Source organism: Rhineura floridana, chromosome 17, assembly GCF_030035675.1.
Source record: "Rhineura floridana isolate rRhiFlo1 chromosome 17, rRhiFlo1.hap2, whole genome shotgun sequence".
Lineage (NCBI taxonomy): Eukaryota > Metazoa > Chordata > Lepidosauria > Squamata > Rhineuridae > Rhineura > Rhineura floridana.
Window position 1 is genome coordinate 14,270,644 of NC_084496.1, and position 23,129 is coordinate 14,293,772.

Here is a 23,129-nt window from a genome sequence, read left to right on the forward strand (position 1 = left end):
CCAAAATTGAACAACACTGATCTAAAAGATGCCTTGCAGCAGAGAGAGCGTGCCTGTGGCCCTCTAGATCAGGAGCAGGGAACCTTTGGCCCTCCATCTGTTGCTGGACTACAACTCACATCAGCCCCAGCATGGTCAAGGATGATGGGAGTTGTAGTTCAGCAACATCTGGTGGGAACAAGTTCCCCATCCCTGCTTAGAACTTATAAAAAATAGAAAGCTGCCTTATACACAATAAGACCAACTCACTCAGAATTATTGACAATGAGCAGAGGTAGTTCAGGATATCAGACAAATCTTTCCCAGCCCTACCTAATGGTAGGAATTAAACTTGGACCTTTTGCATGCAAGGCACATATGTGCTCTACCACTGAGCTATGACCCCTCCTTGAAAAACTGCTGCCAGTCAAGCGATGGACCACTGACCTGCTTGCAATAGCTTCATCTGCTCGCTTCGTATTAGTCAGCAAAGCTACACAAAATTGTTTTTTTTAACTCAGGATTTTACAAAGTATATCAAACTCTAGAGTCTAGACAAATTAATTGAACAGTTTCAAACTGAAACAAAATCAGTTTAATAAAAAATGTACAAAAACAAGACTACATACAAAACAGAATTATTTTTTACCCTATCTTAAGACGTTTTCCCACAAGGATTTTTTCCCCAAAAGCTCCAAAGCAAAACTAAAGCCAAACTCATGCAGGCAGCTTGTTTAAAACAAAATTTAAAATCTGAGACTGTGACGCCAAATTTTAAAAGATCTCCTCCCAAACCCATACAACATGAAAAAAAAATATTTGCAGCTGCTTAGTAGGCCTTGCTAATGCACTACTGTCTCACTCAAGGATGATTTAGTCATTTCCCTGGGCAACCAATAATTGCCTCCCCAACTGAGCAAAACTGATGCAATTTCCTAGTTCCTCACGCTCAATTGCTCCCATAAAGCTTTTGTTGCACAGGGAACAAGCATCCCGAAACTGCTTCCTGTCTGGAATACAAGCATCAGAGAGCTGCCTCTTCCCATTTTTATGGGGTCAGAACAGTAGCGAGGAAATGGTTGACAAACTTCCTGGCCCAGGAAAGGAATGCAGAGGTTCTCCTTCCCCTGATGGGCTAGAATTCTGGGTCAGAGCTGTCTAAATGGGGGACGGGAGGCATGCAGGGTTTCCCCTTAAACCTCCCATCTCTACTTGTAATAGTAAGCAAACACAGAAACCACTCAGAGCACCGTGGAGTAGCTCTTGGCTCATGAACACAGAACGTTTACGTGGCTCTTTCCCCCACACTACCCCTGGTTGGCTGTCTTGCCTGGCAAGAGTTAAAGAGCGGGCAATGGCTACAGCTTTCCACACCACTTGGGGAACTAAAAAGGAGTAATTTGGGAGTAGCCTGTATTCTTTAGCCGGGGAGCGGCCTGTGCCCTTCCAGATGCTGTCTGACTACAACTTCCATCAACCCCGATCATAAGCCATGCTGGCTGGGGTTGTTAGGAGGCAGTGTCCTGAAACCCAGGCCTACAGTTGAACAGAAGAGCTTTTCATAGACATGACCTTCACTCATTAAAATCCAGAGTGGTGGGGTGCTGTTTTTGAGGGAGCTGCCCGCCTATCCTCTTCTTTTTTTCATATACCTCCGCAAAAGCGTTTGGTTCAGGAAATGCGGTCGTACCCAGTTAAGCCAGAGTGGGGCAACATCCTCCTGGAAAAAGCTCACCTTAGCTGACCCTGAAAGTGGGCCCATTCACAAGGATGCTTGAACCATCCAGGCCTGGCAGAAGGGCCCGATGCACCAGCTGGCAGAGCTTTTGAGAACTGTGTTGGTCTGGTACCAAGGAAGCTACTGGCCAATACAGCCCAGCAGGCCAAACTTTGCCCACATGGCCTGTGGAAACAATTCCCAAAGGATTCCTCCCAATCTCTGCAATGCATTTCAGAACATAGTTTGAGGGGGAAATGTATTCCGAAAATACTGCAGTGTGCGGTACGGGAAGGCAATACAAGCTGCCCTGCAATATTAGAAGAATGGGCTCTGCAAAGCCATTTTAGGGATGAGGAACCTATGGCCCTCCAGCTTCTATCAGCCCCGGGCAGGATGCCAACAGTCAGGGATGATGGGAGTTTGTAGTTCAGCAGTCGCTGAAGGGCCAGAGGGTCCCCATCCTTCATCTAGTTGCTGATAAATCCATGCCAATACACAGACAGTATTCTGACAAGTTTATAGCACAAAACTTGCATGTAATCTTGTAAAAATGAAATCATTAAAAAAGCTACTCCTCTGCAAACTACACACGGGTATGATTTTAGAAAGCATTTGTTCCAGCTCCTGGTTTTGAATGAACTCTGGGCTCATCATCATTCAGAAATCTGAAGCATGGATCAGCCCATGTGCAAAACCAGCAGAGATAAAATGTTATTTGGCTGAGAAGAACTATACATGTTGCATGTGGCTGGAGTTTAACACCAACTCCAATAGCAAATGAGAAACAGGTTGTTTTAAGTGTCACGGTTAACAGAGACTCTGTGATCCAGAGATGTTTAGGCCAAAATCCTATCAAAAGCAAAAGGCGCACGAGTCTTGGTGTGTTTTCAATTTCACTGAGTTGTGTTTATCTAAGTCCTGGTCACAGTAGACCCACTGAAATTAATGAACCTAAATTAGTCATGCCTATTAATTTCAATGGGTCTACTCTGAGTAGGACTAGCACTGAATACCACCCACTGATCTCACTGGAACTTTGTGACTCACTTAATTTGTACTGGGAGTAGAGGTTTGGTTCAGATGTCATGGCCAAAGCAAGCTTTGGCTGTCAGGGTTTGGCCTTAAGATCACCAGCTCTCAGCTCCTCCCGTCAGCTCCAACTCCCTCTCCGGAACTGGAAGCCCATTTCAAACCATGGTTTCAAATTCAGATTTGGGGGCAAACTACGGTTTGCTGTAGCCACCAGTTTGCACACACTGAGAAAGGACACCAAGGTACTGTTACGGGAGCCTAGGAACCAAGGGAATAAACTGGAGCATACCAGGAGAAGAAGGGAGCTATCTTATTAGAAGCCGCAGCCCTGAAACTGCGGTTTGGCCAAGATGCCTAAACTGGGCCATAGAGTTATAAAAGGCAATTAAAATACACGCACGCACACACCCCAATCCATTGACATAACAATCAGCCTTCCTCCATGGTCTCTTCCCCTAGCAGGTTTCATTAATGATTCTAGTCCTTATGATTGTCGCTGGGCTTTGCTGCCTCAGTCTCCTCTTCACACTCATTTTTGTTTTCCGTCTTCTCCTCGGGTGGTTTTGCTCCATCCAGGCCACCATCTTGTGATGCTTTTGAAGCCTCCTGCTGCCCTTCCCCTTCCTTGCTCTTCACCACCTCCTGGAGGTTGTACTTCCGGAACAGAATGTAGTCCTTCACCACGCTCAAGCAGCAGATGTTCTTTATGATCTCCACCACAATGGTGAACTCGGGGTTGCTCAGATCAACTTTGTTTTCTGGATTGAGATGGCCAACTACTCCTGTCGAGGCAACACAGGAGGGGTGGGGAGGGAGGAAACTATCTGGTAAGCCTGGAGGGTAACACTTTTGATCAGCTGAAAACAAAGAACTGGAGTACCATAGTGGCACAGAGACTAAGACCATACAGAAGAGCCTGGTTGCTGGATCAGGTCAAAGGACTGTCCAGTCCAGCATCCTGGTCTCACAGTGGGCAACCTGATGCCCGTAAAAAGCCCATAAGCAGGACCTAAGCACAATATTGCTCTCCTCCCTTGTGATTCCGAGCAACTGGTATTCAGAGACATTTTGCCTCGGACAGTGAAGACAGAACACAGACATCATGGCTAGTAGCCACTGATAGGCCTGATCCTCCACAAATTTGTCTAATCCTCTTTTAAAGCCATCCAAGGTCACATCAACACCATACAAAGCACATGGCTTTTCCCAAAGGTTCCTGGAAAACGTAGTTTACCCCTCATGGTGCTACAATTCCCATCACCTTCAATAAACTACAGTCCCAGGGATTCTGTGGGAGAAGCCATGTGTTTAAAATGTATGGATGTAATCCAAGTCGGTGACCATCACTACCTCTTGTGGAAGTGAATGCCATAGTTTAACTATGTGTTGTGCAAGTACTTTCTCTTGTCTGTCCCAAATCTTCCAACTTTCAGCTTCATGGAATGTCCCCAAGTTCTAGTTTTATGAGAGGGCGAGAAAAACTGTGAACAAGCAAGTTTCTAGTTCAAACATCAGCTCAGTCTTGAACTCATGAGGTGGCCTGTAAGCAAGCCACCACCATCTCTTCTTCAGCCATTTATCAGGGCCAAACTAGACACAATGAGATGGATGCATGTTATTTTATTTTATTAAGTATTATTTAAGACCTCTCTCTTCCATACAAAGGGACAAGACTAGGAGTAGGTTCATTACATTTAATGGGGCTTTTTTTCTGAGAAGATGAGGGGTTGTATTCAACTAAGTCCCACTCGGAGCAGACCAATGAGTCTACTCTGAATTGAATACCACCCATATACAGGACTGCTCTAAGTTGGTTGCTCACAAGTCTCACTGAACGTAATGGGATCCCAATAAAAACTCAGTGCAATTAGCTTAGGCTGCAACTAGTACCCACTGGGTGGTATTCAACTAAGTTCTACTCAGAGTAGACCCACTGAAATGAATGAACCTGACTAATTTGGGTTCATTCATTTCAATGAATCTACTCTGAGTAGGACTAGCACTGGATACCACCCATTTCCCAGAGAATATGCCAACTGAACACAATGGAACTAACTTTTGAGTAGACATGTTAAAGGGCTGCACTGGATCCAACCCATTGTCATGGGATCTGGCTTCCAACAAAAAATAAATAATAATGAAAAGCAATCATAATAGTAAAGAAACAGCAATAGTCAGATCCTCCACCCACCCCCAAAACCAAACATCTAAAACAGGGAGGGGGAACCTGCAGCTCTCCAGATGCTGCTGGAATCCATCTCCCAGCAGCCAGCATGGCCAATGATCAGGGATGATGGGAGTTGTAGTTCAGCAACATCTGGAGGGCCACAGGTTCCCATCCCTCCTCTAAAAGGTCTGCCAACTGAAGTCATGTGAAAAATAGTGGCTGGGGGTGAGGTGAGAAGAGACATGACAGAATCAAGGAACCAGAGTTTTGTATCCAACTACCCTCTACTTACAGAAGACCCATTGAGATTAAGGGATCTAAGTAAGCCACATCCATTATTTTCCATGGATCTACTCTGGGTAAGACTAGCACTGGCTAAACCCAGGGTGCCTCCGAATATAAGTTCAGCCTGGAGACTGTTTTTATTCCCAGAATAGAGCTCCCAGTTCTTTTCACTCATAAACATTCCTAGCTCCCCCTGCCCAAAGCATGCTTTGTTTCAGCACCTTAAAACAAACAAACAACTTTGTTATTACTATTATTACACAACCGGGAATCAGAATCATCCAGAGACCCACACTAGGTCCTAATTCACGTTTTGCCCATCCCTGCTATTAAGAAGCAAATCACTGACCTGCCAGTTCTTTGATGACTTCTTCCCGGCTCAGGTGGCTGTTATTTCGAGCCTTGTAAACAATCTGAAATGTGCCCTTCTGGGGACTTTTAAACCAAGGCTCAAAGAAGGTCTCTGAATATTGTTTCATGTCCTCAAGGAAAGCTTTGCAGGTGCCCGAAACAGGCAACATGCGCAGGATGACCCGGGTCTTCTTCTTTTTGGTGGCATGCATGTCCCTCAAGATGTGATGCACCAGCTTCTCAGGCTCTGTGAGGGGAAGGCAGCGAGTGAGATGTTTTCCATTCATTCAGGAGGCTTTAACGCTGGGTGAAGAAATGGCATCTCTAAAGGATGGCATGAAGTTCTAGGCACACACAGGGATTTGTTCACGTGCCTTCAGAGTAGGACAACATAGCAGGAGAAGGGGAACCCTTTTTCCTGATGAGGGCCCCGTTCCCTCAGGTGTAATGCTGGCAGTGGGCAGAGCCAAAGTCAAATGCTCTTCTCTCTCTTTTACCGCCACCTCCCTTTCTGTCTTCCCCTTTGTGATATTCCCAGTGTTCCCACCCTTCCCAGTGTGATACGGCTGAACCCAAGAGATCAAGACTTCCCTGTGGACACCCACTGCGTTCATGGCTCATAGCTCATGCTCTTAATCATTATGCTGCCTCTTGCCATTCCATGCATGCTTACCTACACCCAGGGTCCTAATGAAAACCACATTGTTGGCACCACTCTCCACCGACTGGAACCGTCGCAGCTTCTGCTCCGTGGAAGTGCGAATCTGATCCACTTCTTTTTTCAAAGCAGCTTCAACATCGTCATCCTCCTCCTCCTCATTTCCTGACAGTCTGCCCTCATCTTGATCTGCAAACTTTACAACGGCATGTGCATGCAACGTATTAGGCAAGTCAACTCAATGCGAAAGACTTATTTATAGCTGGTGCAAGTTGAAATTCCTTCACAGGTTTAGTGGATGTCTCATGTTTTAATTTAGGGTACCACACAGCCATCTAAACCCCACTGGAGGAAAGGTACAAACCTTCAAGATAATACATTAACAAAAGATCGTCGAACACTACTTGTTAAGGAGCAGATGGCAAGCCTATTCAGTGAGTCCTATGCACAACTTACCCAGGAGTAAGACACACTGAACACGGGGGTTTGCTGAGAGGAAATGTAGGCTGCATACTACATTTACATTTAAAGCACATTATTTCCCACAAAGAATCCTGGGAACTATAGTTTATTAAGGATGCTAGGAATTATACCTGTGAGGGATAAACTACAGTTCCCAGGATTCTTTTGGGGGAGATGATGATGATGATGATGATAATGTTAGGGATAAATTGAAACCCCCAGTGCTTGTAAAACTATAATTCACTTGTCCTACCTAAACCAGCTTGGGCTTCACGGGAAATAGAACCAAAGTGGCCTTTATTTGACTTTTGATATAAAATGTCGGTTTATTTCCTGGTGACCTGACCCTTACCTACATTCCAATGGCTCGCATAATAAAAGCCGGTTTAAGCTGGAAACTTCCCTACTATGCATTTCTGTATCACATTTATGCTTATGGCCTTGCTTATTGTTACTAATGTGCCTTGCATAGGAATGTCAAACGCTGTTCCAACGTCCCACAAACCTTGACTTGTAATACTCCTTTGATATGTAAGCAAAGTAATATCATGTCTGTCTCCAGTTTAGGGGGCGCCCGGTTGCAGCTGGGCCTCCCCTCAATAGTTGCCTTTGTCTGCTCCTGCATAGTGCTTATCTCAAGGACATGCGAAATATGCAGACATAGAGTCTAAGAGATAGTCTCGATGTTTCCACTTTGTCCTTCCCCCTGTACCCCTTTACCTCCTTACATATGCCCCAAAGCTATGACAGTTAGCAACTGCTTCTTTTGTATTTTATGACGTGAACCCGATATTGTAAACCTCGGGGTAAGCCTATATAAACCCTTAAACACCAATAAACGAGGTTCCCATGCTGGCCTGCTTCGGCTTGTAAGTATTGGGTCCCCTTTGCAAAGGTTTTTGTCTCATGTTACTTGATCTCTGATAGTGGGTTCATTTGCACTCAACTCCGCACTCTTCCCAGGTGTAATAAGCGAGTTGGGGTTGACAGGGCGACTTGCGTGTTGGGTTTGGACCTAACAACAACAACAACAACAACAACAACAACAACAACAATAATAATAATAATAATACTAAAATTTTATCTGTGAGTCGCCTATCTGGCCGACTTAACGGCCACTCTATAAATGTATGGTATGTAGCCTTCAACCTTTTCAGATCTGGAACATTTAGACTAAACATGCATTTGGTAACCCCCTTCATAATTGTTTACCATGTATTTGTACGGTGGCAATACTGCTGTTGCAACCCACCTTGGATTAGGCTGCAACCAAGTAGTGCAGAGGTGGCTGAACTACAGCTCCCATCAGCTGCAAGCATGGTCAATGGCCAGGAATGATAGGTGTCATCATTCAGCAACATCTAGAAGGCTAAAGGATCCCCCACACTTGCAGTAGTGGGTCCCAACCCACCAGCTGAAGACCAATGAAATCATGTCTCCTTCATGGGGGCTGCCCTTTTCCTTCCATTTGCCCAGTGGGGAAAGGTCGTAACTCAGTGGTAAATCATCTACCTTGCATGCAGAAGGTCCCAGGTTCAGTCCCTGGCATCTCCATGTAGGTCTGAGAGAGGCTCCCTGCCTGAGAGTGGGTGCCAGTCAGTGTAGTCTAGGTGCTGACCGTTGGCCCTCCAGATGTTGCTTAACAGCAACTCTCATCAGCTCCAGCAAGCATTGCTGATGGCCAGGGATGACCTGAAGGACCAAAGGTTTCTCACACCTGGTCGTGGCGAGGAGTGCTTTTGCAAGGCTTGTCTGGAGGACAGGGACAGTGCCACTGTTAACCAGCCCTTGGCAACCCCTAAGATCAATCACTGCAACATCTTCACAAGGCTGCTCTTGAAAATAATTTGGGAAATTGCTGCTGGGCCATAGCTCAGTGGCTGAGCATCTGCCTTGCATGCAGCAGGTCCCAGGTTCAATCCCTGGCGTCTCCAGATAGGGCACTTAGAGACTCCCTGCCAGAAACCCTGATGAGCCGCTGCCTGTCAGTGTAGACAACACTGAGCTAGTTGGACCAACTGGCCTCGCCCAGTGTAAGGCAGCTTCCTGTGTACCTGCTCAGGCCCGTACAGCTGCTCGCCATATTCGCCCAGCAGGCTGTAGGCTTCGGCCACGCACTTGCGCTCGTTCATGTTGCAGGTGATGAGTATGCCGCACATGCCAGGCTCCAGCTGCCGCGATCCGCCCGGCCGAGCCCGCTTGGCCGCCTGCATGTACTGCGCTTTGGGCCGCCGTTTGCGGGAGGCAGGGCCCGCCGGGGTCGGCGTCTCCACGGCGGCCATCAGGAGACGGAGCGAACGAGACCGATTGGCGGAGGAAGACCGGCACGGCCGTTAGGAAAGGACTCAGCGCGGGAAGAGTCAAAAGCTACTCCCCACCACGACGCTTGCCGGCGCCCTCTTGATGGCGTCATCGGGACGCGCCTGGGAGGGGGGAAAAGCACCATAGAGATAGGAAAGAAAACTATAGAGATAGGAAATATAGTACATCTCTCTCTCTCTCTCTTTCTCTGTATACACACACACACACACACACACACACACGTATGATAAACCGCGAAACAGGAGTGGGGAACCTGTGGCCCTCCAGATGATGAACTATAACTCCCATCTGCCCCAGCGACAATGATCAATGGTGATGGGAATTGTAGTCCGGCAGCAAATGAAGAGCCACAAGTCCCCCCAAGCCTGTCATAGAGCGTCAAGCGATAGAGCGACGCCACCCCGCAGTTATAGAGAATCACAGCTTTCCCGTTATTACGACTTTGCCGCACGGAGTGGGATAAAGGGACGCTATTCTGCGTCCAATGGGCATGTGGGAATCAATGGCTTTCCATTTTTACCATATTTTTACCATATGTTAGCACTTTTCGGTCTATAATTTCTACCGGAAGTTCAGGCCTTAATGACTTTTTCTGTCTCTATGGCAACAGGCAATCTCTTCCTCGCCACGCAGTTACGCCTGTGGCGCGAAATAGTTTCCCGCCGGGTCCTAAAACCCGTCCGATAAACCAACCAGGGTGAAAAAAACCCGGTGCCCTACCAACTCCTCCTCCACGCCAACTTTGCGCATAAACCCGAGAATTCTAATAAAATTGGCCGGTTAAGATTATATAAAGGACTCGGAGCCCACGGCGACAAACAACAAAGTAGGGGAAACAATACAATTGAAATAACCATACAATTAAAAATAAAATAATTTAAAAACTTCAAAATTAAGAACGTCTAAAAACATTTAAAAGCATCTACGACAATGACCATTTGTGACCATTTGCTTGTGCGGCGGATGTGGCCTATATCGCTTCTTAATGAATCGTTTATCCCTGTCACTTTTCTAACTGTCAGAAGTCCATTGTGTGTTTCTTTTTTAAGTGGATTTGTTTGTTTATTATTTATTTATTATTACATTTAAACCCCACCATTCCTCCAAGGAGCTCAAGGTGGCATCCGAACATGGCTGTCTCTCTCTTAATTTTATCTTCACAACAACCCTGTGAGGTAGGTTAGGCTGGGAGACAGTGCCTGGCCCAAGGTCACCCACTGAGCTTCTTGGCCAAATGGGGATTTGAACCCTGATCTCCAAGGTCCCAGTCCAACACTCTTCTAGCCACTACACCATCCTAGCTCTTTAAACCCCTTTTAATTTAATCAATTTTTGCAAACCTACATTTCCAGCATAAAACTGAATGCCAAAATACTGGCATCTGGGGGCAAGATTCTTGGCAGCTATGGGAATAAAGGCAGACAAAAGGCAGCTCTTCATGTTTATCCTGCTGCTTCTATTATCTAGGTTCCTCTTTTAAAATATAGGTGAAAAGCAAAGAAGAGAAAGTGCTGAAGGTCACCTTTTACTGATTAGGTTAATTATTAGAGGATGCTGGCATTCAGCCCCAATGAAGTGCCTCACAGCACTTTCTTGTGCAAGTACATACCAGGAGCCAGAGAGCAGTGGAGCCCTCCGGGAAAGACTTTGGGGCAGAAGTCGAGGGCCCTGCTCAGCCAAATGAGAAGGGGGGGGGAGCCCAACACATAAAATGATCACAGCATTTCAGAGTGAAGTAATACAAATTACAATCTCAAGGGGAGGGGCCTGTAAGACCATTAAGTCCATACTCTTAAAAAAGTTGCCTGACTGCACCATCGCTAGAGATCGTGTGCTTGGAGAGCACCACCTTCTCCACTGTGTTTTTTTTTTAAAAAAAAGCTTGAAATTTTCTCTTCACACCATGGTTTCTGATTCTTCTTTGCTGGCCAGTCTCAAATCATGGTTGGTCAATTTGGACATAAGCCATAGTTAAGCTTCCTTGGAGTGCAGATCCCGTGAGTTCAATGAATTTTTTGCTCCCACATAAGCGAGTATAGAATTGCAGTCTTGGGGACCAATTCTAAAGGGGGGGATAGGGAGCCCTTCTGGTTCTTGCCGATGAGAGTCAAAGCTGGAGGGATAGTTCCCTTCCTTCTTTTCCAGCCTGGTTTTGCAGAGGGGCCCAGATTGGACATCTCACCAGGAAATGGGCTGACTTTGGCTGCAGCGGATCACTCCCTTGCCGCCCCTAAAATGGTCCATTTCGGGGCCGTATGCTGGCTATGTGCACCCCACCGTGCTTTTGGCAGGCACAGTAGTGCCCTCCACTTCATCCTAACCCCTGCCATCAATGCAGATGGGGGAGTTAAGGTTTCTCTGCCCATCAGTATGTCTGAATCTGCATGAAGCATATTGAGCATTCAGGGGGAAATGCTATATAGGAAGAGCCCTGTTGGATCAGGCCAACGGCCCATCTAGTCCAACATCCTGTTCTCACAGTGGCCAAGTGGATGCCCATGGGAAGCCCGCAAGCAGGACTTGAGTGCAACAGCCATACTCTCCCGACTTGCAATTTCCATCAGCTGGTATTCAGCGGCATATTCCCTCTAACACTGGAGGTAGAGAAGAAGAAGAAGGAAGAACAATAAGAATTTTTTATTGTACTAGCCATTGGTCTTAACCAGCACAAGGGACAATTTACCCCAGAAGGAAAGACACGTATTGACTATTTAATATTACTTTTTAACGCCAGATCAGTCAATAATAAGACGACAATAATCTATGATCTTATTCTAGATGAACAGGCTGATATTGTCTGTATAACGGAAACCTGGCTTACCAATTTAGGTGGAGCCAATTTGACTGGGATCTGCCCCCCTAGTTACGCTGTCTACCACCAACCTAGATTGGACCATCGTGGTGGTGGAGTAGCTCTAGTATACCGTAAATCTATTCCCTTATCTAGAATTTTCCTTCAATCTTCCCCTGGTTTTGAATCTCTCTGCCTGAAGCTTGGTCACCAAAATTACATTGTGATTCTTGTAATCTATCGCCCCCCCAATCCACTAAGCCGTTCCTTGTCTGACCTGTCTAACCTAATTGCAGGTTTACTTCTGGATTCTCCTAGACTTTTAGTGTTGGGAGATTTCAATATTCATATAGAATCCCCCACCTCAAATGATGCTCTTGATTTTTTATCTTTAATGTCCACCTTAGGGCTACAACAGTTAATCTCAGTCCCAACTCACACTGCAGGCCATACCCTAGATCTTGTCTTCCAACCAGAAGCAGATACCTCAGACCTTCGAATAGAGAATATAACTTCTACCCCATTATCTTGGTCGGATCATTATTTAATTAGTTTTAACCTCCTTGTGTCTTCTGTACCTCTCAAAATTAGAACCCCCATTAAGTTATACCGCCCTAAGAGATTATTAGACCCTGACGTATTCCTATCAAAGTTTAAGGAATACCCATGCCCCCCTACCGGAACTCCAATTGATACTCTGATCTCCTCTTGGAATAACACCATGGCCAAAATTATGGATTCAATGGCCCCCCTTCGTCCGTTAAAAATTACAAGACTCAAATCTGCCCCCTGGTTCTCTAAAGAACTGCTATCGTAAGCTGGAACGCCGATGGCAAAAAACTAGGAGCCCATTTGACCGAGCTCAAACCAAGAAATCTGTGAAAGCATATTCCTTGGCTAGACATGCTGCCCAAAAAGCATATTATTCTGCTGCAACTACTTCAGCCGGAAATCAACCTAAACAACTCTTTCAGATAGTTAACAGTCTCCTCCGTCCCAAACACCCGGATTCAGATACAGTATATTCTCAAACCCGCTGCCAAGAATTTGCTGCATTCTTTGAAGGTAAGGTGGATCAGATTCGTTCCTCCTTTGACTCTGCTAAAACGGTAGAATATAATGATAGTCTATCAGATTTTGATGTAGCTAAATCACCAGAATCTAAAGACACTCTATCAGAAATCAGCCTGCTATCCCAATTTTCGTTTTTTCAACCTATCCAACCAGATGACATTCTTCAGCTTCTCTCTAGAATGAAACCTACTAACTGCTCACTTGATCCCTTCCCTTCATGGCTCATAAAAACGTCTAAAGCTGAACTTGCGAATTGGCTCACTGTGATAATCAATGCTTCACTCCAACAAGGTCATGTTCCCGAAACTCTGAAAGAAGCAATTGTAATTCCATTATTGAAGAAGCCCTCTCTTGACCCTACACTTCTCAGTAACTTTCGTCCAGTATCTAACTTATCCTTCATCAGTAAAGTCATCGAACGAGCTGTAGTCACACAACTTCAAACATTTATAGATTCAAATAACTTACGATCCCTTTCAATCTGGCTTTAGGCCCAAACATGGGACTGAAACAGTGTTAACAGCACTGGTGGATGATCTGCGACTTGAATTAGATAGAGGAAATCTAACTTATTTAGTGTTGTTAGACTTGTCAGCTGCATTCAACACTATCGACCATACCATCCTTCCGCACCGCCTCTCTAATTTGGGATTCCGTGGAACGGTACTACAATGGCTTCGCTCCTTTTTGGAGGGCAGACTCCAGAGAGTTGTCCTTGAGAACTTTTCATCTAAGGTTTGGCCATTACGATGTGGTGTTCCCCAAGGCTCCATATTATCCCCAATGTTATTCAATATTTGTATGGAGCCCTTAGGAAGGATCATCCGTGAATTCGGAATACACTACCATCAATATGCAGATGATACCCAACTTTATTATTCTTTCCCGCCAGATGTTTCAGATGTGGTTCATCCCTTAAACCAATGCTTGGCTGCAATACAGCAATGGACTAACAAGAACAAACTGAAACTTAACCCAGAGAAGACGGAGGTTCTACTAATTTGTCATAAACCCTCTCATGAATTTAAAAACGTACTTATTTTAGATGGGGTCCCACTCCCTCTGAAGTCCCAAGTTCGGAGTTTGGGTATTCTTTTAGATTCTGCTTTGACCCTTGAACCCCAAATTGCAACAGTATCCAGAAGTGCTTTCACCCAATTAAAGCTAGTCCGCCAACTTCGTCCGTTTTTAGGAACGTCGGACTTGAGGCAAGTGACACAGGCTCTTGTGACCTCAAGATTGGACTATTGTAACGCTCTTTATATAGGACTATCTGCTAGATCGCTTCGTCCGCTTAAGTTGGTTCAGAGAGCGGCGGCCAGAATGCTGACCGGAGCTGGTCCACAAATGCATACTACACCTCTTCTTTATCAACTTCATTGGCTACCGATTTTATTTCGACACCAGTTTAAAATTTTGGTATTAGCTTTCAAGGCCCTACATGGATTAGCACCAATATATCTATCAAATCGTATTCTGGAATTTAAATCTCAACGACCGACAAGAGTACCCTTCGAACATTCTCTTATCATTCCATCTACCTTTATAATCCGCCGCTCCAATATTAGGAACAAAGCTTTTTCGTGCATAGCTCCCATCTTATGGAATAACCTGCCACCAGAGATCCAATGTTCTTCCTCACTCACGGTCTTTCGCCGTCAGTTAAAAACATTTTTGTTTCTTCAAGCTTTTAATGTTAACATTTAAATTGTTATAACTATTGTATAATTGATTTTCTTAATTTTATCTTTTAATTGTATATTGTTTTGTATTAGACATTGTCTTATTTGTTCGCCGCTCTGAATTCTAAGAACTAGGGCGGGATATAAAATGTTTAAATAAATAAATAAATAAATTTGTTTCAAAGGCGGCGTCTATCTATACTATCAAATGCTGTCGAAAGATCTAAAAAGGTAGTAACAAGATGTTTCGAAGTATCCTTAGTTTTTTTAATTAGAGTCAGTAGTATGTAAAGTACTATAATTTTGTCTAAATCCTTCCTGTTCTTCATGAAAGAAATAATTTACTAACCGTGGCTGTAATTTTAGAAGAAAATTTCCATATAATTTAGCTGACATATAAGGCTGATAGGTCAGTAACTGTGAGGGTTATTTTTCTCTCCTTTTTTTATCAATAGGGTAGACAATACTTAGATTCCATCCTTTTGGTACTGAACCTGTACGATTGATTACTGTGAATAGTTGGGCTAAAACAGGAGCCCACCAATATGTAAAATTCTTAAATAGCTCTGGTGGTATTATAATCCTCCCCTGGCACCTTTTTTGTTTTTAACCTGGCAATCAGAAACTCTATTTCTTGAGGTGATACTGGTTGCCATTCTGGTAAGGGCTGTAATTGTTTTACATCTAGTTGTGTGTCTGAAAATTCCTGTTCTGTTTGTGCTCCATAGATTTCAGAGAAGTATGATCCCCATGTTCCTGCTGGAATTTGTGCTTCTATAAACATTTCAACTTCTTTCATACCAGATGACACTAATTCCCCAAATTTATCCTCTCTCTTTTATTTCACTGCTAAGCTTAATTCGTGCCATATCTTTCTTTTGCTTTAGGAGTTTTTTTACAAAAAGCCCGGAAGTTAATCAGTTCTTCGAAAGCTCCTGGTGTTTCCAAATGCCACGAAAACCTCGTGTGTTTAGCTAATTGTTTCTTGGCTAGCCTACATCCTACATCAAACCATCTGTGTGCCTGATGGTTCAGGGTCTTAGATGTTAGTGACTTTACTACCAAGGATCTAAGGTCAATTATTATCTCATGGTATACGTCGTTTACTGCATTTGGGTTTTCCATCTGCGTCGCTCCAGCATATGTGGCTCTAGTAACATTCCATCTATAGCTTCTCCTATCTTGGAGGTCCATTTAATTATTTTCTCCCCTATTACTGCGCCATCTAATTAAGCAGTTTCATTATTTTGTAAGATTTAATCTTAATCTGCAACTTAAATTTGCAATGGCAGATGGTCACTCTCTGACCTCTTTAATACAGCCATAAAATAAATCCAGGCAAAGAGTGAAGGGGAAATTTGAATATAATCAACTACACTTCCACCTCTTTGGTTCAAGAAGGTGTAATTACCTTCTGATTTATCCAAAGGGGTACCATGTAATGAAAAGAGGTATTACTATATGAGCTCCAAAAGTTTTTTACCATGTTTATTGGCCTTCTTGGTGTGTCCAAATGGGAAAATTTCCTCCTCAGGGATTCCCAGTAGGAGACACATACCCCCTACTGGGGTTCCTATGCTTGCATTAAAGTATCCCATGATCAAAAGTCTGGCTTCTAGATATGTCTGATTTATATGTTCCGGTAAATTAGTTATTAGTTACAGTATATGGTAGAGTATAAGCATCGTGGCTAGTAGCAGCTGATAGCTTTAATCTCCATGAATTTGTCTAATCCCATTTTAAAGCCATCAAAGCTGGTGTGCCTTACTGCAGCTTGTGGGAGTGAATTCCTTATTTTAACCATGGGCTGTTTGAAGAAGTGCTTTCCTATGTCCGTCCCACATTCACCTTCATTGGATAGCTCTGCATTTTAGGCTTTGAGAGAGTGAAAAACCTCCCTATCCATTTGCCCCACATCGTGCATAATTTTATACACCTCTATCATGCCCCTCCTAACTGGCCTTTCCTCTAAACTAAAAAGCCGCAAATGTTGTAGCTCTTCCTCTTAGGGGTGTTGCTCTAACCCCTTCATCACCTATTATTTCATTTGTGGGAGCTGGAGTATTTTACCCTGACCTTAATTGTATACTTTGCAGCAGCTTGAAGTTTACAGCCAGTAGTGTAGTGGAAATTCAGAAGTGCAGGGTCTCTTCATGTTAGTCACAGCCACGCCTCCCTCCTTTCTGCTGCAGGGTTGAGAATGTGCCTTCTCCCACAACAACAGATATCCATACGAGCCAATTAGCATTAAAGAGGATTGTGTTAGCTACTGAAAAGAGTCTTCTCAGCGGCTGACTCACCTCTAACTCTGAATGGCTCCAATCAGCAGGAAACAAGGAAGCATGTTAGAAGACTCTTCTCAATGGCTAACACACACTCCTTTCATTTTGATTGACTGGTAAGATGCTGGAGACAGAGGGATCTTGCTGTCACGCTTATCTCAATTTTGTGCTGCAGTTCTCCAACCAAACAATGTTTACAACAATGCATATATTAAGGGAAAATGTGCTTAAAAATGAATGTATTAGTGAAAATAACATCCACAAATGCATTATATTTGGATAAATTGCTTGCAAAAACATGTACGTTAGTCAAAACCGCAAACAAAAATGTGTTCATTAGAAGAAATTCATACTGAGGCTGAAGAATTTTCATGATGATTAAAAAAAACCAGCAAATTGCTACAGAAATGCGGAGAACTGGATTTAAGATTGGAAAAATGAGAAACTGAGAGAACAGAAATTGACAGATCTTTCCATCCCTACCACAAACTCATAATTTTTTCTCATTTTATTCTTTGCCCTGCTAATACCTCTAAGATAGCGCACCTTCCTTGCACTGATCAATATTTGTAGCACATTTTAACAACTCCCCTCCCCTCCCCCAGCAGCTGTTATGACTTCAGTGTATAGAAAGGTACTTGGCACAGGAGAGGTTGGCCTCATTGCACTCACTTTCTGACTTAAGTTTACAGCAGTGATGGAGAATTTGTGACCGTCCATATATTTGTTGGACTCCACCTCCCATCATCCCTGACCATTGGCCATGCTGGTTTTGGCTGATGGGAGATGAAGTCCATAAACATCATCTGGAGGACCACAGGTTCTCCAGCCCTAGTCAACACTGACTGGCAGCAGCTCCAGGGTTTGAGACAAGGGCCTGTTCCTAGTCCTACTTGGAGATGATGGGGCCTGAACCTGACCTTCTGCATGCAAAACATATGCCTTACCACTGAGCGATGGCCCTCCCCATCAAAACTCTTGGTGCAATTGTATGTCCAATCACATCAACCATGCTTTGGGCAATGTTTTATCAGTTACGAAGAGAGGGGAAATATATGACGGCCTGTAAGCTGTGGCAAACTACAAGTGCGCCACTCTCTCTACCACAGGGGTGGGGCATCGTGGCCCTCAGATGTTGTTGGACTCCAACTTCCACTATCCCTCTGGGCTGGAGCTGATGAAAGTTAGAGTGCAACATCATCATCTGAAGGGCCACACGTTTCCCCATCTTAAAAAAAAAAAGGACTGCCTTCAAGTCAATTCTGACTTATGGCGACCCTATGAATAGGGTTTTCATGAGGCTGAGAGGCAGTGACTGGCCCAAGGTCGCCCAGTGAGCTTCATGGCTGTGTGGGGATTCAAACCCTGGTCTCCCAGGTCGTAGTCCAACACCTTAACCACTACACCACACTGGCTCTCACTATGCCACACTAATTAAGTCCCCATCTTAATTAGAAACAATAATAGTTAAAAAATCAGAACGATGGAAAATTCCTGATGCATCGTGGTTCCACTTTGGAAACAAGGTCAGGTAAATCAGAAGTCCAAAATTTAGGGAGAAAAATCAGATGAGAATTTTGGAAGCACCCTTAGGGTAAAGTACAATTCTTGCGTGAATCTCTTTGCTTGGCATATCAGATCTAACCAACAGAGTAAGTAGGGAAGCAGGCAAGATGGGGAAACTCTCCCATCGGAACAACAAACAGGAAGATTGCAGGAAGGTTCTTCACTTGCAAAGGTTCGGCCAAGGCTACACTCTTCCCCATTCTTTGTCCCTCAATATGTTCCTTCGAATTTTCCCCGCAACTGTCTTCGGCAACTCCCGGACAAATTCAACCTGCGTAGCAAAAGATAAAAGAGTTTATCTCATTATTTTTGCAGCCTTGCACTAATTCGGTACCACGGCTCAGAGTTTACAGAACAATCCAAGCCCCTGATCAACCATGGGGGGGGCAGCGTTTGGATGAGGCAGAGATGTCCCTCCATCCTGCTCCACCAGCAGGACAGCCCTCCTGCCCAAACAGCAGCAACCAGCAAAAAACCCCAAAAGAGGGAATCTGGGGAGAGGGCGGAGCTGGGCCAGCACGAGATCCATGGGACCTGAGCTACCCCGGCTGCTGAGATATGAAGGATGGAACCAGGCCTGATTGGGGCCTCTTCCTGCACCAGCCTGGGAGCAGCTGAAGTGAACAGTAGGAATGGACGGATCTGTCAGTTCTTCAAGTCAAAAATGTTTATTGTGCTAGCCATAAGCCATGACAAATACTGTACAAAACTTTAATATAAAATATAAACAGAGACATAGAAAATATACATAATAAAAATTAACAAGCAGAGTCTCCCTGGCAGTTAATTGCTATGTAGTCTAATTCTTTTTTTCTGATTTTTTTTACCGCAAGGGCAAAAAGAGCCACCTTGTGGGTCACGTAGCTGTTAACATCACTCAGGAGATATAAAGTCTCCTCCAGGGAGTTCCCATTTCCCTGGGACAACAAAGGTTTAATAAATCTCTCTCTTGGGTGATCGTATAGAGGGCATCTTAACATATAATGCACAATATCCTCCACCTCTCCTAGATCACAAATACACAGTCTTCTTTCAAATGGCACATTCTGATAACGACCATCCAGTACCGCTGTAGGCATAACTTGGAACCGGAGTTCCATGAAAGCAATTCTTAAGGGGCTAGCCTTAATTTAGTCAGATAACAAGCTCTAAAATGTTCTGTTTTCACTAATGCAAAATAAGTAGAAAATCTGGATTTTTTAATTAGACACAGATCTCTTTTAGCGTCTATCCAAAGGAGCCAGTCCCTTAGGTGTCTTTTTTCTATGTCCACGAGATATTTTAGCTCGGGAAGATGGTAGCTATTTAAAAGGTTATGGGACATTAACTTCCAGTTATGGTTATTTTCTAACTCCTTATAACACAAAGTTGGTAAACGTTCCGTTGTCAAAGAAGCAATTCGCTTAAAATAATTCAAGCGGAGCCACACAGCTTTTATCTTTATAGATGGCCAGCCAGTTTCTGTTCTCAAGAAAGCAGCAGGTGTTCCTGGGGGTAAGGAGTATAGTTTTCTAAAAAATTTATTTTGCACTATTTCCAGGGTTGTGATCACATTCGTGTCTGCTCCCCATACCTCTACCCCATAGAGCATTTGTGTGACTACTTTACTGCCAAAGATCTTTAAGGCAGGTTCGATCAATTGTCCACCCTTGTTATAATAAAATTTCATTAAGGCTCCAATTGTTCTCTCTGCTTTCAGCTTAATCATCTCACTATGCCGTTTCCACGAAAGGGACTCGCTGAAAACTATCCCTAAATATCTGAATGAGCGGACTTGTTCTAAGACCTGTTGATCCAAACACCATTTATACCTTGGATTACGTTTGCCAAAGACCATAATTTTAGACTTAGAGTAGTTTATCAATAAATTCTCATTTTTACAGTAAGTACTGAATGAGTCAAGGAGGTTTTTAAGGCCCAAACGAGAAAGAGAAATAAGTACCAAGTCATCTGCGTACATTAAAATAAAAATCTTTCTATTGCTAATTGCTGGTGCAGGCGAATCTACTCGAGCTAACCATGGGACCAGATCATTGATATAAATATTAAAAAGAGTGGGAGCCAAAATGCATCCCTGCTTCACCCCTCGTGTAGTTTTCAAAGCTTCAGTTAATGCACCCTTTAAGCCAATTCTGATCCTCAGTTCTGTGTTGCTGTACAACTCATGAATCAACTGTAAAAGTCTACGATCCATCTCAATGCTTTGTAATTTCTCCCATAGTCTGGATCTGTTGATTGAGTCAAAAGCTGCAGTGAGGTCAATAAAGGCAGCGTACAGATGTCTTCTGTTCTTAGTGTATTTCGCTATAATATGATTTAAGACAAAGCATTGGTCGGTCGTGCTGTAACCTCTTCTGAACCCTGCTTGTTCTTCCTGGATAATCAATTTATCTTGCAGCCAATCAGTTAGTTTTTGCAGTAAATATCGAGCATATATTTTTGAGGGGATGTCTAACAAACTGATTGGACGATAGTTTTGTGGGTCATTTCTATCCCCTTTTTTATAGATTGGAAATATTATGCTTGTTTTCCATCCGAGAGGCATTTGACCAGAGCTGTTGATTGTGGTGAATAATCCAACCAGGATGGGTATCCACCAATCTACATTTTCTGTAAAAAGTTCTGGGGGAAGCATATCTTCTCCTGGTGCTTTTTTAGTTTCAAGGATGCAATAAGCGTCTTTATCTCATGTGTAGTTACTGGAAGCCACTCAGGTAAGTTATCATAGTTTTTAAATATCTCAATCTCAGCACTATCATTAGGTTGACCACCAAATAAGTTAGTAAAGTGCTTAATCCAGGAAGAAGCAGGAACTGCAGCCTCTGAGGTAGATCTTATTTCCTTTAATCCTCGTGCAACCAGCTCCCAGAATTTACCTTCATTATGTTCCCTTACTGTTTGTTCCAATTCTTGCCACTGAGTTTTTATATATACCCCTTTCTTATTTTTAAGTAAACATTTATATTCCGTCCTACATTTAATTAACTCTTCCGTTTTCTCTTTTGAAGGTTTCTTACAGGATTCTCTGATTTTTTTTTTTTTTTAATACTTTCTTAGCCTTCCTACACTCTGCATCAAACCAGCCGTGTTGGAATGTCTGTTTACTTTTATCTTTAGTTGTTATTAAACAAGGTCTAAGTTCTGTAACTATTTGCTGGAAAATATCTATGTGATTCGCTGAGTTATCCCCAAATTGTTGTCGCCTGCTCATCAGAAAATTGTTTTGTAGTTTTTGCTGGATGTTACTACTTAATTTGTTAGACCATTTCAGTCTCCTTTCGCCCAGCATTTCCCCGGTAAGATTAGTTGTATCTGTTATTGGCATCCGTTCCAACAAGGGATTTAAAGTCACCACTAAGGGGAGATGATCGCTTTCTGTTCTTCCAAGAATTTCAAAAGCACTTACTAAAGGGAAAAGTGAGACTGAAACCAATATATGATCGATAACACTGGCACCCAAATTGCTCAGATAGGTATAATAACCTTCAGTTATGTCCAGTGGGCTCCCATGCAGCGAATATAAATTTTGATGGTATATAAATTCTAAGAATTTAAGACCTTGTTGATTGAATTTGCTATCCATCGAGGTGTGGGGAGTTAGAAAGATCTCTTCCAGATCTAAACCGAAGGGATGAAAGAAACCTTCTGAAATTGCCCCAATTCGGGCATTAAAATCCCCACAGATTAGAATATATGCTTGCAGGAACTTCTGATCTATCTGTTCCAGTAAAGATACTAAATCCTTCCATATCTTGGTAACGGTTACAGGGTTGTTAGACGGTGGAAAATATGTGTTTATGCAGAAAAAGGGGTCTCCAGTCTCTGTTTTTAATTGTACTGGGAGGAGATAGTTATTTTGAGATTCCAATTTAACCAACTGGGATTCTTCGATTAATTCCAGCGATAAGAAGGACACCAGTCCACCACTACCTCTGCCCTTCTTGAATTTCTTTGTGGCTGGTAGATGGAATGATTTATAACCCCGCAGCAGTGGGGAATTGAGTTCATTAGTCCAAGTCTCCTGTAAACAGACTATATCATATAGTTGGAGCATCTCAATAAATTCTTTATCTGCCGTCTTATTTTCCCAACCTGCCACGTTCCAGGAGATTATCTTTAACCCTTTAGATTTTATATCAAGTCATTTAGAATAGTCCAAGGAGGTTTTAGGAGAGTAATCTCTGGGCTTATTATTATCACCCTTGATCCAATATTTATCTTTAATAAGGATCATGTGTTGTGTTCTCCAATTTTTCTGGTTGTGGGTATGTGTTTGCAGCCTGATGTTATTTGGGTACGTTACAAATTTGGGGAGCTCGTATCTCTGGTTCCTCCAGCCTCTATTTTCCCCAGTGTTAGATTCCAGCCATCTTTTACTTCCAGTCTTTGGAATCCAAGTGGAAATATTATGATGCCCTTGAGAGGACTTGTTTGGTGTTCTTATAAGTTCAAATAGTAGCCCTCTGTTGGAAAACCTATGTAATAGGGACCAGAAATTGTACCCTAACTCAGAACTCCGAAATGTGAGCTCGATGCTTCCCAATTGACCAAAAGAGGGTAGACATTTGCAAAAAACTCCTTTTCTTATGTCAAGGGCTGTTCCCAATATAGATTGAATATCAGTTAGGAGTTCTTTCCACGAACTTAATCTCCCTCCTGATTTCCTCACTAACCAGTTGTGGATGATCACTTGAAAGTCATTCGGTATTCTTTCCTTTGATCTAATCCTTTTCTTATAAAAAGGGTTATATTTACTCC

At 43.4% G+C, this 23,129-nt stretch overlaps 2 protein-coding genes across 2 annotated transcripts in view; both read right to left on the bottom strand.

Moving 5' to 3' along the window:
• Window positions 1-551: 551 nt before the first annotated feature.
• On the bottom strand, window positions 552-9,190 carry THUMPD1 (THUMP domain containing 1). Its single transcript, XM_061599935.1, has 4 exons — window positions 8,709-9,190; window positions 6,208-6,388; window positions 5,533-5,781; window positions 552-3,513 (listed from the first exon to the last, which is right to left on the bottom strand). The coding sequence occupies exons 1-4, from the start codon at window positions 8,934-8,936 to the stop codon at window positions 3,209-3,211; spliced, it is 963 nt and encodes a 320-aa protein (XP_061455919.1). The 5' UTR covers window positions 8,937-9,190; the 3' UTR covers window positions 552-3,208.
• Window positions 9,191-17,057: 7,867 nt separating this feature from the next.
• LOC133372105 (acyl-coenzyme A synthetase ACSM5, mitochondrial-like) overlaps window positions 17,058-23,129 on the bottom strand; it is a 29,286-nt gene continuing 23,214 nt past the window's right edge. The window contains exon 14 of the mRNA XM_061600385.1: window positions 17,058-18,642. Coding sequence (XP_061456369.1) covers window positions 18,556-18,642 — 87 coding nt within the window. The 3' untranslated portion in view covers window positions 17,058-18,555. The remainder of the gene's footprint in view (window positions 18,643-23,129) is intronic.

What these genes read in the sequence shown, in the direction of transcription:
- THUMPD1 (XM_061599935.1), bottom strand. Translation starts at nt 8,936, where the DNA reads ATGGCCGCCGTGGAGACGCCGACCCCGGCGGGCCCTGCCTCCCGCAAA. An exon ending in AGCTGTACGGGCCTGAGCAG is followed by an intron (nt 6,389 to 8,708) that starts GTACACAGGAAG and finishes GCCGTTGTAAAG; the next exon opens with TTTGCAGATCAAGATGAGGG. An exon ending in CATTAGGACCCTGGGTGTAG is followed by an intron (nt 5,782 to 6,207) that starts GTAAGCATGCAT and finishes TTCCCCTCACAG; the next exon opens with AGCCTGAGAAGCTGGTGCAT.